The sequence below is a fragment of the Mobula birostris genome, chromosome 24, assembly GCF_030028105.1.
Source record: "Mobula birostris isolate sMobBir1 chromosome 24, sMobBir1.hap1, whole genome shotgun sequence".
Lineage (NCBI taxonomy): Eukaryota > Metazoa > Chordata > Chondrichthyes > Myliobatiformes > Myliobatidae > Mobula > Mobula birostris.
This window is the reverse complement of record NC_092393.1, coordinates 3,044,137-3,056,698: the sequence shown is the minus strand read 5'-3', so window position 1 is coordinate 3,056,698 and position 12,562 is coordinate 3,044,137. Positions and strand designations below refer to the sequence as shown.

Below are 12,562 nucleotides of genomic sequence, written 5' to 3'. Positions count from 1 at the left end.
GACAGCCCTCTATTCTGAGGGTGTGTCCTCTGGACCTAGATTCTCCCACCATAGGAAACATCCTCTTCACGTCCACTCTATCAAGGTCCTTCACCATTCGATAGGTTTCAATAATGTTACCCCTCATTCTTTTGAGTTCTAGTGAATACAGGCCCAGAGCTATCAAATGATCATCAAATGATTCGATCCTGGATTCATTTCTGTGACACACATAAAAAATGCTGGTGAACGCAGCAGGTCAGGCAGCATCTATAGGAAGAGGTACAGTCGACGTTTCGGGCTGAGGCCCTTTGTCAGGACCTGTGAACCTCCTTTGAACCCTCTCCAGTGTCAACAAATTCCTTCTTAGATAAGGGGCCCAAAACTGCTCACATACTCCAAGTGAGCCCTCACCAGTTCTGTATAAGCCTCAACATTATGTCCTTGCTTTTATAGTCTAGTTCTCTTGAAACGAATGCTAACATTGCATTTGCCTTCCTCACCACAGACTCAACCTGCGAATGAACCTTTAAGGAATCCTGCATGAGGACTCCCAAGTCCTTTGTGCCTCAGATTTTTGAGTGTTCTCTCCATTTAGAAAATAGTCTACCTTTTTATTTCTTCTACCAAAGTGCACGACCACACACTTCCTGACACTATATTATGGAATACAGTGCCACTTCTTGCCCATTCTTCTAATCGGTCTCCTAGTAGCCTCTCTACTTTCTCAAAACTACTTGCCCTTCCGCCTCTTTTCGTGTTGTCCACAAACTTAGCAACAAAGCCATTAATTCCATCATCCAAATCATTGACATCGAATGTAAACAGAAGTGGTTCCAACACAGACCCCTCTGGAACACCATTAGTCACCGACAACCAACCAGAAAAGGCTCACTTTTTCCCCACTTTTTGCCTCCTGCCAATCAGCCACTGCTTTACCATGCTAGCATCTTTCCTATAATACTATGGGCTCTTAACTTTTTAAGCAACTTCATGTGTGGCACCTTGTCAAAGGCCTTCTGAAAATCCATGTACACAACATCAACCAATTCTCCCTTGTCTAGCCTTCTTGCTATTCAAAGAATTTCAACAGGCTTGCCAGGCAAGATTTTCCCTTGAGGAAACTATGCTTACTACAGCCTATTTTATCAAGTGCCTCCAAGTACCCAGAAACCGCATCCTTAAGAATGGACTCCGTTATCTTCCCAACCATTGAGCTCAGGCTAATTGGCCTGTAATTTCCTTTCTTCAGCTCCTCTCCCTTCTTGAACAGTGTAGTGACATTTGCAAATTTCCACTCTTCCAGAACTATTCCAGAATCTAACGATTCTTGAACGATCATTACCAATGCCTTCACAATCTTTTCAGCCACCTCTTTTCAGGATCCTGGGGTGCACACCATCTGGTACAGGTGTCTTATCTGGCTTCAGATCTTTCAGTTTACCAAGAACCTTCTCCATAGTAAAGGCAACTTCATAGTAATGGCTCTGAAGACTTGTGCCAACCGACTGGTGGGGGTATTCAAGGCCATTTTCAAACTCTCACTGCTATGGGTGGAAGTTCCCACTTGCTTCAAAAGGCAACAATTATACCAGTGCCTAAGATGAATAATGTGAGCTGCCTTAATGACTATCACCTGGTAGCACTCACATCGACAATGATGAAATGTTTTGAGAGGCTGGTCATGACTAGACTGAACTCCTGCCTCAGCAAGGACCTGGTCCCCCTGCAATTTGCCTATCACCACAATAGGTCAATGGCAGATGCAATTTCAATGGCTCCTCACACAGTCTTAGACCACCTGGACAATACAAACTGGATGCTGTTCATCGACTACAACTCAGCATTTCAACACCAGCATTCCCACAATCCTGATTGAGAAGTTACAGAACCTGGGCCTCTGTACCTCCCTCTGCAATTGGATCCTCGACTTCCCAACCGGAAGACCACAGTCTGTGCGGATTGGTGATAATATCTCACCCTCGCTGACTATCAACACTGGTGCACCTCAGGGGTGTGTGCTTAGCCCACTGCTCTACCCTCTCTATACCTGTGACTCTGCGGCTAGGCATAGCTCAAATACCATCTATAAATTTGCTGATGATACAGCCAATGTTGGAAGAATTTCAGATGGAGATGAGAGGGTGTACAGGAGTGAGATATGCCAACTAGTGGAGTGGTGTCACAGCAACAACCTGGCACTCAACGCTAGTAAGACAAAAGCTAATTGTGGACTTCAGGAAGGGTAAGACGAAGGAACACATACCAATCCTCATAGAGGGATCAGAAGTGGAGAGATTGAGCTGTTTCAAGTTCTTGGGTGTCCAGATCTCTGAGGACTTGACCTGGTCCCCACATATCGATGCAGTTACAAAGAAAGCAAGAAAGCGACTATACTTCATTAGGAGTTTGAAGAGATTCGGCATGTCAACAAATACACTCAAAAACTTCTATAGATGCACCATGGAGAGCATTCTGACAGGCTGCATCACTGTCTGGTATGGGGGGGGGGCTTCTGCACAGGACTGAAAGTTGCTGCAGAATGTTGTAAATTTAGTCAGCTCCATCTTGGGCACTAGCCTACAAAGTACCCAGGACATCTTCAAGGAGCAGTGTCTCAGAAAGGCAGTGTCCATTATTAAGGACCTCCAGCACCCAGGGCATGCCCTTTTCTCACCGTTAGCATCAGGCAGGAGGTACAGAAGCCTGAAGGCACACACTTATTGATTCAGGAACAGCATCTTCCCCTCTGCCATCTGATTCCTAAATTTACATTGAACCCATGAATCTGCAGTGGGTACACAAGCTGTTTTTCTACTGATGCTAGCACTCTTGGGACATTAAGTGAGCTCTCTCTCACTGCTTGGGTTTTGGAGGCATTGCTGAGGCGGGTCCTGCAGCCTGAAATGGTTCTAGGAATGGAGCTGGGTGCCTGGGTGATTAGCTGGAGGATTGCTCCATAAGATGTTTGTCAATACAGAGGGCCAGAGTGATGAGGCTTTCAAGGTCAGTAAACATCTCCCTGGTAGACAGCTCGGTTTTCAAGCACCCTGAGAGGCCGTGACGATGATGGACCAGCAGTGCTGTCATATTCTAGGCACACTCCACCGTGAGGGCCCTGAATTCCACGCTCCATGTGGGAGCCTTGACGAAGGCGAAGTATCTGAACTTCCGCCTCCCTTCCATTTCCAGGATAGTCAAAAACCCATGAAATCCTCATATCAGTTGCAACTGGGATTCTTATCGTCCCAGTTAGCAGCATCTCAAATCAGAGCTTGCCCATTCGAGAGGGATGACAAAAGTGATCTTGGTTCAGTTTGTAAAATACAGAGATGGCTGGAGCTTGATGGACAAGTTTCTTTAGATAAGCAAACTCTGTTACGTCAATCGTGGTTTCACCCATCCTGTCAGGAAATGTAGAGCAGAGCAGCGGAGACGATTTAGCGACGAGCGATAACTTCAATAATAAATTGCAAAATAATAAACCATCAGGGATCACAAAACAAGAGGGAACAGGTACTAAACATCACAGGCAACAAAATAACTGAAAGCTCGGAACAACTAGTTGATGCAGGCTAGTTAAGTGGGAAAACAAGGACTGTGGATGAGAGCTGGGTTTATAGGCTGCAGGTGATGAGTTAGAAACGAGTGCCAGGTGACTTCTGTTAGCTTGGTGGAGACTGGGATAGAACATGTAGTTTTGTGTAGCAGGAAGTATGGGACACAGAGAGAGATGATGAGAAATAAATTAAGGGAGTTGGGGATGCAGGAATTCACATTAAAAGGGTTGCTGGGCATGGGCGAGAGAGCACAAGTCCGGGTATTTTTAGCGTTTTTAAGGGGTACAGGGGTTTTTTATAGAATATGACGAATAAACAGGAGTAGGATACTAGGATGGTCAAAGATGGGAGGGTGAAGTGTAGGTTTGTGTGTGTGTGTGTGTGTGTGTGTGTACGCGTGCGCAATTGGGTGAAGGGATTTAGAATGTATGCCTAGTGCACATTCTGGAGCAGAGGGTGGCGGTAATGCACCATTAAGCTGGATGCCAACCGCCGTAAAACAAGATACGGACAGACAGACAGACAGAGACCGGGATGTGGCTGCCTGTGCAGGCCTGACACTGGAAGGTCTGGTCCTGTGCTGTATGACTCTAAAATTCACCATTAACTTCTTAAAATTGATAAGCAATGGGCAAAAAACACTGACCGTGTCTGTGATGCCAGATCCTGAATATGAATTTTTAAAGAAGCATTAGAGTCTAGTACGTAAAACAACTTTGTCATTGTACATCATTAGGGTACAATACTGGTGGATTCGACTTCATTAGCTGTCATCTTTTCCCAGCAGAAAAAGGGCAATACACACATGGAGTGTATACAAGTACACAGTCACATCAAAGTGGTGTCTCCAGCAAACCAGCTTAAATCCTCTAAATAAATGTTAAAGAAGATTTATTTTTACCCATGTTAGCAAAAAATAACACACCTGAATAGTCCATAGTTCTCAATTCATCCACAGGTAGTGTAGGTTTGGCTACAAGTTTTTTCACCATCACTTCTTCCTTGGGTTTTGGTTTTCGAATTAGTATTCTACTGGTGGTTGGAATTGCCTTTAAAGGCGCCCGAGGAACATGCAGCTATTGGGATGTAAAGGGCTAGAATTAATTTATTGGTTGTCGCAAATCCATGTAGACAAAAATGGCCTTTTCTCAGATTTCTCTTATTAAAATCAATGCATATTGCCTATTTTCCCCACATTTTTCCTGCCTCTTGGCTGCCTAATCATCCTTCATGTAGCATTTTTTCAAAATTTAACCTACATTTTACTGAAGAAACATTTTAATTCATAACAACATTAGGCCCAACCAACACTTTGTACAATTGTAACATAATGTCCAACTCTCGTACTCAATGACCTAGCTGAGCCAATGAAGGCCATACACCTTTCTGTCTCGTTCTAGACTGCATTGCAAGAAGAAATATCCTCTCCACATCCACCCTATCAAGGCCCCCCAAGGTGTTATAAGTTCTAATCAACCACCTCACTCTTTTATCCTCCAATGGATACCCTGCCCAATCCCTTTCAACTTGCTGATTAAAGATATTAGTCAATAAAATCTTGTTTGCACCATATTCACATCCTTCCTTAAATAAAAACATTATTATACACATACTTCAGGTGTGATCTCATGAGTGTCTCATATAATTGAAGTGTAACCTCCCTACTTTTGTATTTAATTCAAAAAGACAAATAACAATAAATGACAACAATCTCTTAGCTTTCCTAATTACTTGCTGTATCTGTGTATGTGCCTTTTGTGAATCATCCACTCGGAGCTCCATAATCTCTTCTCTTATGCTTCGTTTTCATTTGTTCTGCCATAAAGGGCTTCACATAAGGCTCCATTGGCCAGGTCTCTGCAGGTTGATCCCCTTTCCCTTACGAATGCTCATCAGCCTAAAACATTGATTTTCTCCAAGGAATTGCCCCACCTTCCGAGTATTTCCAGCATTTTCAACCATTGGTTGAGCCAGACATCTTCAAATCTGTCCGGACCACATACTGCACTATCAGGTCCTGCTCTCCTTGGCTTCTTTTATTCTTTATATATTGTTTTTTTAAAACTCTATTACTGTGCTACTTCCACCTGTACTTACAACAAAAAATAAAGATTTCACACACTTCTCTGGAACCATGGATGTAATGATTTATTCAGTTGTCCTTCCCTCTCCTCTTCCTTCCCTAAACTTATCAAACCAAATTAATGCTGTTTGCCTTTTTATCATAACACACAAATCCATTGGTGTTGTTGGAATCAGTTGTCTTTTTATGTTTTTAATAAGGTATTAGTTGAAATTAATGAGTTTTTAGTAAATTTGAAATTGTAGTGTAGCCCCCTGGTAAGCCTCAGGGTCACTCAACTCGCTGTTGTCTAGGGGGAGCAGCCTTCGGCCCCGTCAAACTAGGTAATCAAGTTTGTGTGAATGCTGTGTGATATACCCCACACTGCCAAATAACAGACAATACACCATATGCGATTAAATGATTACAATTTATAGATATTACTGGAACTATATAATTAATAGAGATAAAATATAAAAGGAAAGTAAAAGACGCCAAACTTATCAAAGTTCAACCACTTCGCGCATAACAGTTGGAGCTCAATTAACGGAGTCTTCTTTCCACCATTCGATCCCCTCTGACCCCCTCGACCCGCCACCTGGGACCAACCACGGTGGTCAAGCAGACGCTCCACATGAGTCTGTCTTTGTCTCCTCTCCTCGCCGAAGACCCTGGGCCTCGAGGTCCGTCCCGTCAGCCAGCTTACAGCATCACATCCACTCTCTTTGTCCCCATCGCGCCTTCTGCACCAAAACCCGCCCAACACAATAGCTTACAGACACACAAGAAAGAATAACATCTACCCCAATTGGTTAGCAAATGAATACAATTCTCTTTAGAACCCAAACAAGCTGCTGGAGAGAGAACTTTCTCAGCAGTCAACATAACAAAGAAGCCATTTTGATTAGCCTACGCAGTAACATACGCTTATAAAAGAAGAAACCCCTTACAGTAGTTTGACTAACATAATTTGTATTTTAACCCGTATTTTTTACAATATGTGGTGATGGACTCCATCTATTGGTAGTTAAGTGATATAACAGTTATATAAGGGTTTATCACCTTTTCATTGGCTAAGTGTTAAACATGCTAGGCTGGTGTGTCTTTCAATGGCCCTTTGCTTATCTCAGGAATGTGGTTTTAACTCAGTATAAAAGTGTCAGTCTCTACAAAAATCGCCATCTTGCCTTTGCTTTTAATATCTTGTCTTTGTTTTTTCCCTGAGGTTCTTTCCTTTAGTTTCTTATGCTGGTATATGTCCCTTTGTTTAAACTTTAAATAACCGATGATGAAGCAACAAGTTTTCACTCATTCCTGGACTCCTAAAAGGATCTGCGGATCAAAATTCACCAGATCTAACAGTGTTTTTAACAGTGCTCTCTCAAGTATTCATTCTCACTCAAATCTGTTGCCGTGATCCTTTCATAAGTAACCAAAAGCCCATTGCAGTATATTCCCGATTTCCAACCTCCATTTTTCTCTAAGTGCTTCAATATGGTGTCATTTCTCATATTGACACTTTTTTCTGTAATTCCAGGTTTCTGCTCCTTCCAAGGGTCCAAAGTGGCCTTTAACAAAGTCACACATGGGATCCTTGACCATTGTGAGTGTGATTCTTATTCCTAACCTGTCTGCAGCCTTTAATACTGTGAATTAGACTTGCTGCCCTCAATGCCTACCTCCATTCTAAATGGACAGGACTGTCTTTCCATTCTTATGTGTTTCTTCTAGAGACTCCCAAGTCAGCAGTGCTGGCAGAGTGAGGAGTTGCATGCTGTTCCATCTGATCTAGCACGGAAATAGTAAACCGGTTCTCAGCTATATATGTTCCAGTGTGCATTATTTGGGTTTAGGGGAGAACAGAGAAGACCCCATACCAGAGAAATGCCTGTGGAGGGAGAATATAATTTTTATCAATGACTAAAAAGTTAAAAATTAGGGCATGAATGAACAAGTTGGAAGCTACAGAATATTATGGCAAATGGAGTGTCAAAAGCAATGTACCCAGTATTTTTTTAAACAGCTGCACAACCAACTGAGGAGGAATGTTTTACACAGCCTGAAAACTGTGTAGCATTTTAAATGTTTTTGTAATATGCATATTATGAATATTCAGAATGAAACTGAAAAATCTTATTTTTTATTTTATTTATTAATTGAAGAGTATAATGAAATACAGTACAAGAAAATCTTTCACATTCCATCAACTTTTCTCATTTGTCTTTAGTACAAACTTATCATCTACAAACACTGTCCAGATTAAATTTCACATCCAGATGAAAGATATGTATTAATTCTCATTAGATCATCCACCTTATCTCTCCCAGCCCGACATACACATCCAGCTGTCCTACCCTCAAACCTAATCCTAAGGTCCAAGGGGGCACACACCCCCACTAACTCGAGGCGGTTCCACCTCCAGTGTGTTCTTTGGATTTATGTTTCATTGTATTCATAAAACCGAAGCCACATTCACAGTCAGCACTAGAACCAACAATGTCAACAAGAATTACCAGTTCTTCAAATTCTTTGATTCTAAGTGTATAGTTCAACATATCAATCAACATCTTAATTGAATTCTGGAGGTGGAGTGGAGTAATGACGGCGCCAAACGGCAACCCCTTTGCTTGCATCTTCAGAAACAGCTCTATTTCCATCTTTAATCTTTCTTTTTCCCTTTCAGGGAAAACTCCCTGACCTGGAGTTACCATAGAGGGAGTACAAAGAAGGTTCACCAGATTGATTCCTGGGATAGCAGGACTTTCATATGATGAAAGACTGGATGAACTAGGCTTATACTCTCTGGAATTTAGAAGATTGAGGGGGGATCTGATTGAAATGTATAAAATTCTAAAGGGATTGGACAGGCTAGATGAAGGAAGATTGTTCCTGATGTTGGGGAAGTCCAGAACGAGGGGTCACAGTTTAAGGATAAAACGGAAGCCTTTTAGGACCGAGATGAGGAAAAACTTCTTTCACACAGAGAGTGGTGAATCTGTGGAATTCTCTGCCACAGGAAACAGTTGAGGCCAGTTCATTGGCTATATTTAAGAGGGAGTTAGATACGGCCCTTGTGGCTAAAGGGATCAGGGGGTATGCAGGGAAGGCTGGTACAGGGTTCTGAGTTGGATGATCAGCCATGGTCATACTGAATGGCGGTGCAGGCTCAAAGGGCCGAATGGCCTACTCCTGCACCTATTTTCTATGTTTCTACACACTGACTTCAGTTCTTTGCAGGAATGGGACCTGCTCTCCGGGTTTCACAACTGGCCATTGTTTGGCACGCCAAGCGCTCGCACTAAAAGTACGGCTTGGATTTGGAAGCCTAGGATCTCAGGGCTCTAGAGACAGGTGGATCAAGGGTTGGTGTCACAGCAGGAGACCAGTGTGTCATCGGGGGAATCGAAATATCTATGGCTGTGTGCCTGGAGACTCGGGACCTTTGAGATCCTCAGGCACAGAGCTCGAAAGAAGCAACATAACGGACTTTTAACATTGCAAACCAGCGAGTTGTTGGTTATGTCTCCCCGCTCGCAGGGAAAACAGAGACACCTCCTTCTCCCTTATTAGGGAGGGAGAGAGAGCCTGTGGTATGTCGTACACCGGGTGAAACGTGAAGTCTTTGGGGTAACTGCAAGTCTGTGTCTTTGCTATTGCTTTGCTCACACTTGAGTGCCCGGTGGTGGTGCTGATGCTTTTTTTTGGCCAGTGGGGGGGGATTGGGGATTGGGGATTGTTGCTTGCCGCTGTTTACACACGGGAGGGAGGGGAGCTGGGGGGGGTACTTTGGGGTTCTAACATAACTGTCGTTCATTCTTTGGGGCACTCTGTTTTTGTGGATGTTTGTGAAGAGAAAGCATTTCAGGATGTACATTGTATACACTTCTCTGACGTTAAATTGGACCTTTGAACTAGTCTTAACTCCCTCAGTGGGCAGTGGTTTATTAATAATAAGCTGCCAACTTCCATTCTGTATTTATTGTTACAACTTGAAACACTGACAACATAAATAATTTGAAGCTCTAAAATGTATCAAAGATGTAGTACATTCATTATTTAGAAATTTATAGATTATATTCATGAATACATAATTACAGGGTATTTAACAATTTAACAAAGATTTATAGAGGCACAATTTCGAAATTATATTAGCACAAGTTCAAAATTATATTAACATTATATAAAAGAAAATTCTTGCTGTGTTGTGCACTATGGTGCAGGAACATTTCAGTTACTGCCCGGCTGTGCACCCACACAGCTTAGAGGGAAGTGGAAAAGTACCTCTATTAGTATGTTTTCAAGTGATATTCCTCAGTTATCTGGAACAGTGCAATTAGTCTAGATCCTTACTAACAGTCAAACAAATGATTAAGATTTAAATGAAAGATTTGTATTGCAGTACCTCCTTTCATGACCAGAACCTTCAAACGTGGTTCATTCTCACTGCAATATAGTTATTGTTTTCATGTTGAAAACAACACAGCTAATTTGCACAAATCCTGACAAATTGCAATGTGATAACAATCAGAAAAACTGCTTTTGAAATCTAGATTGAGGGATAAGCATTGGGCTAGGTTCTACAGATAATGTTCCTGGTGTTCTTTTGGATCTTTTATGCCCACCTGAAAGAACAGATATGTTTTAATCTTAGAGCAGCACTTCCTACAGCTCACCACTTCCTTGTTACTAAGCTGTCAGCCAAGATTTCAGATCCAAATCAAGCTGGGATCAGAAGATAATGCAGCAGTGATGTAGGATTTGCCCGTCTGTGGTCTTCCCATTGATTCAAGGGGTGATAAACCCTACATCTGAACTGTGTAAACTGAATCAGGACCTTCTGACAGTGGCAAAAGTGTACCAACAGAGCCTCACGGAATCTGAAATTAACTGAGAGGCAGGAGATAAGGAGGATATTGAGCCACTACTCTATTTGGTATCCTGAAAAGAAATCCACTGGGGCTACAACTGTTCACTGGGGTAGGGAACATGTCTGCTGCTGTACACGCTAAGTGCATGGCATAGCAATGGTCAATGTGCGTATGACCATGAACTTATACATCTGAAATATGATTCCCCTGAAGTCAGTGGTCTGAATTCCACTGCTGAAGACACTTTGGATGTATCACAGCACTCAATGATTTTCTTCAGGAGATTGTTCCGTGAGACAATCCTTTGCCTGGCGTAGTCAGCTGTCCTAGTTTTAGATGATAGCATCTATGCTCCCGTCTCAGGCACTCTGAGAAGGTTCTTGCAGTAACACATCAACCAACTAGACCAGAATGCTCTTCCAGATTTCATCTTGGCATTCTCCAACCTGATGGCGTGAACATCAATTTCTTTAACTTTCCTCTGTGCCTCCTCCCACCCTTTCTTTTTCCTCATTCTGGTGACTATTTCACTCCTTCTCTTCTCCTACCCCACCCTCATGACCTGCTCATCACTTCCTACTGGTTCTCTACCTCCTTCCTTTTGTTCCACTGCCTCTCCTATCAGATTCCTTCTTTCCCAGCCCTTTATCTATTTCATCTATCATGTGGCAGCTTCTCACATCATTCCACTTCACCTCCCTCCCCCCATCCACCTATCCTCCCCCTCACCTGGATTTACCTATCCCCTAACAGCTTGCACTCCTCCCCCTCCCCCCACCTTTTTATTCTGATTTACAGTATTTAGTTTTTATTGTCTCCATTCCAAAAGCAAGATCACAGCATCTCCAGTCATCGGACTACAGTACTCATGCGTTCAGAGGTTCAGTTACAAACCATGGAAGCAGGCAAGATCTACTAAGGTGATTCCAGGGGTTAAGTCGTTTTCAAATATGTCATTAGACAAGAAAAGCTGAGTTAGTTAATCTAGGAACAGAGAAGACGATGAAGGGATCTGATAGAACGATTTAAAGTCATGTGGATGAAAGAATGTGCCTTAACACTAAACTTCTGAAAGTTAATGGTTCTTCAACAGATTATCCTTGCTACGTGACACCATCTGACAAATCAGTCAGTTACTAGTTGTATAGTAAATGCTGAAATTCATTACTAAACAAATGGCAACAATATGACTACCGCAGCTGAAATGGATTTAGGAATGGGAAATCATATTAATAATGTTTTAGGCTGTGGCCAGCATAATAGATGGATGAAAGACAGCTGAGGTGATAGATTTGACACAAAGGGCTTTGCTAAGGGACACACAAGAGGAAGGCATTACTAAACACGATTGAGCATATGGTACCAGGGATAGAAGACTATTCTCAATCTGAATCAATGAGTTGATAAGTCTATACCCAAGTTTGCAGATCATACCAAGCTAGGCGGTGCTCTGAGCTATGGAGAGGATTCAAAGAGCTTCAAGAGCCTTAGAAAACAAAGTAAAGAGAAGAACAATGGCAAGGCAAGATGGAATATAATGAGGAATAACATGAGAATGTATACTTTGCTATAAAAAATAAGTAATTTTTTTTTTATGGTGAGAAACTGGGAAATGTTGATGTTCAAAGGATCAGGATTTCCTTGTATACAAGTCATTGATTACAGCTAGAGATGTTCAGGAGCGTTTAAACTAATTTGGCAGGAGGATGGGAACTGGAGTGATAGGGTTGAAAATGGGGTAGTTGGTTTACAAACAGTAGCAGTGCATAGTGAGACAGCTAGTAAGGAGAGGCTGATGTTAGGGCAAAATTGCAGTCGAGGGAATGAATTGCAATGTAAAACAGGGAAAAGGTTACAAACCAATGAAGCAGGCAAGATCTACAAAGATGATTCCAGGGGTAAGGAGTCTTTAAATACAGCGGTATGCAAAAGTTTGGGCACCTCGGTCAAAATTTCTGTTACTGTGAATAACTGAGCGAGTAAAAGATGACCTGATTTCCAAAAGGCATAAAGTTAAAGATGACACATTTCTTTAATATTTTAAGCAAGATTACTTTTTTATTTCCATCTTTTACAGTTTCAAAATAACAAAA

General features: G+C 42.1%; 1 protein-coding gene across 4 annotated transcripts in view; it reads right to left on the bottom strand.

Moving 5' to 3' along the window:
* Positions 1–12,562, bottom strand: part of mycbpap (mycbp associated protein) — a 183,191-nt gene that overhangs the window by 109,649 nt on the left and 60,980 nt on the right. For all 4 annotated transcript variants that reach the window (XM_072242040.1, XM_072242039.1, XM_072242041.1 and 1 more), the window contains exon 3: positions 4,465–4,615. In XM_072242040.1, coding sequence (XP_072098141.1) covers positions 4,465–4,615 — 151 coding nt within the window. The remainder of the gene's footprint in view (positions 1–4,464; positions 4,616–12,562) is intronic.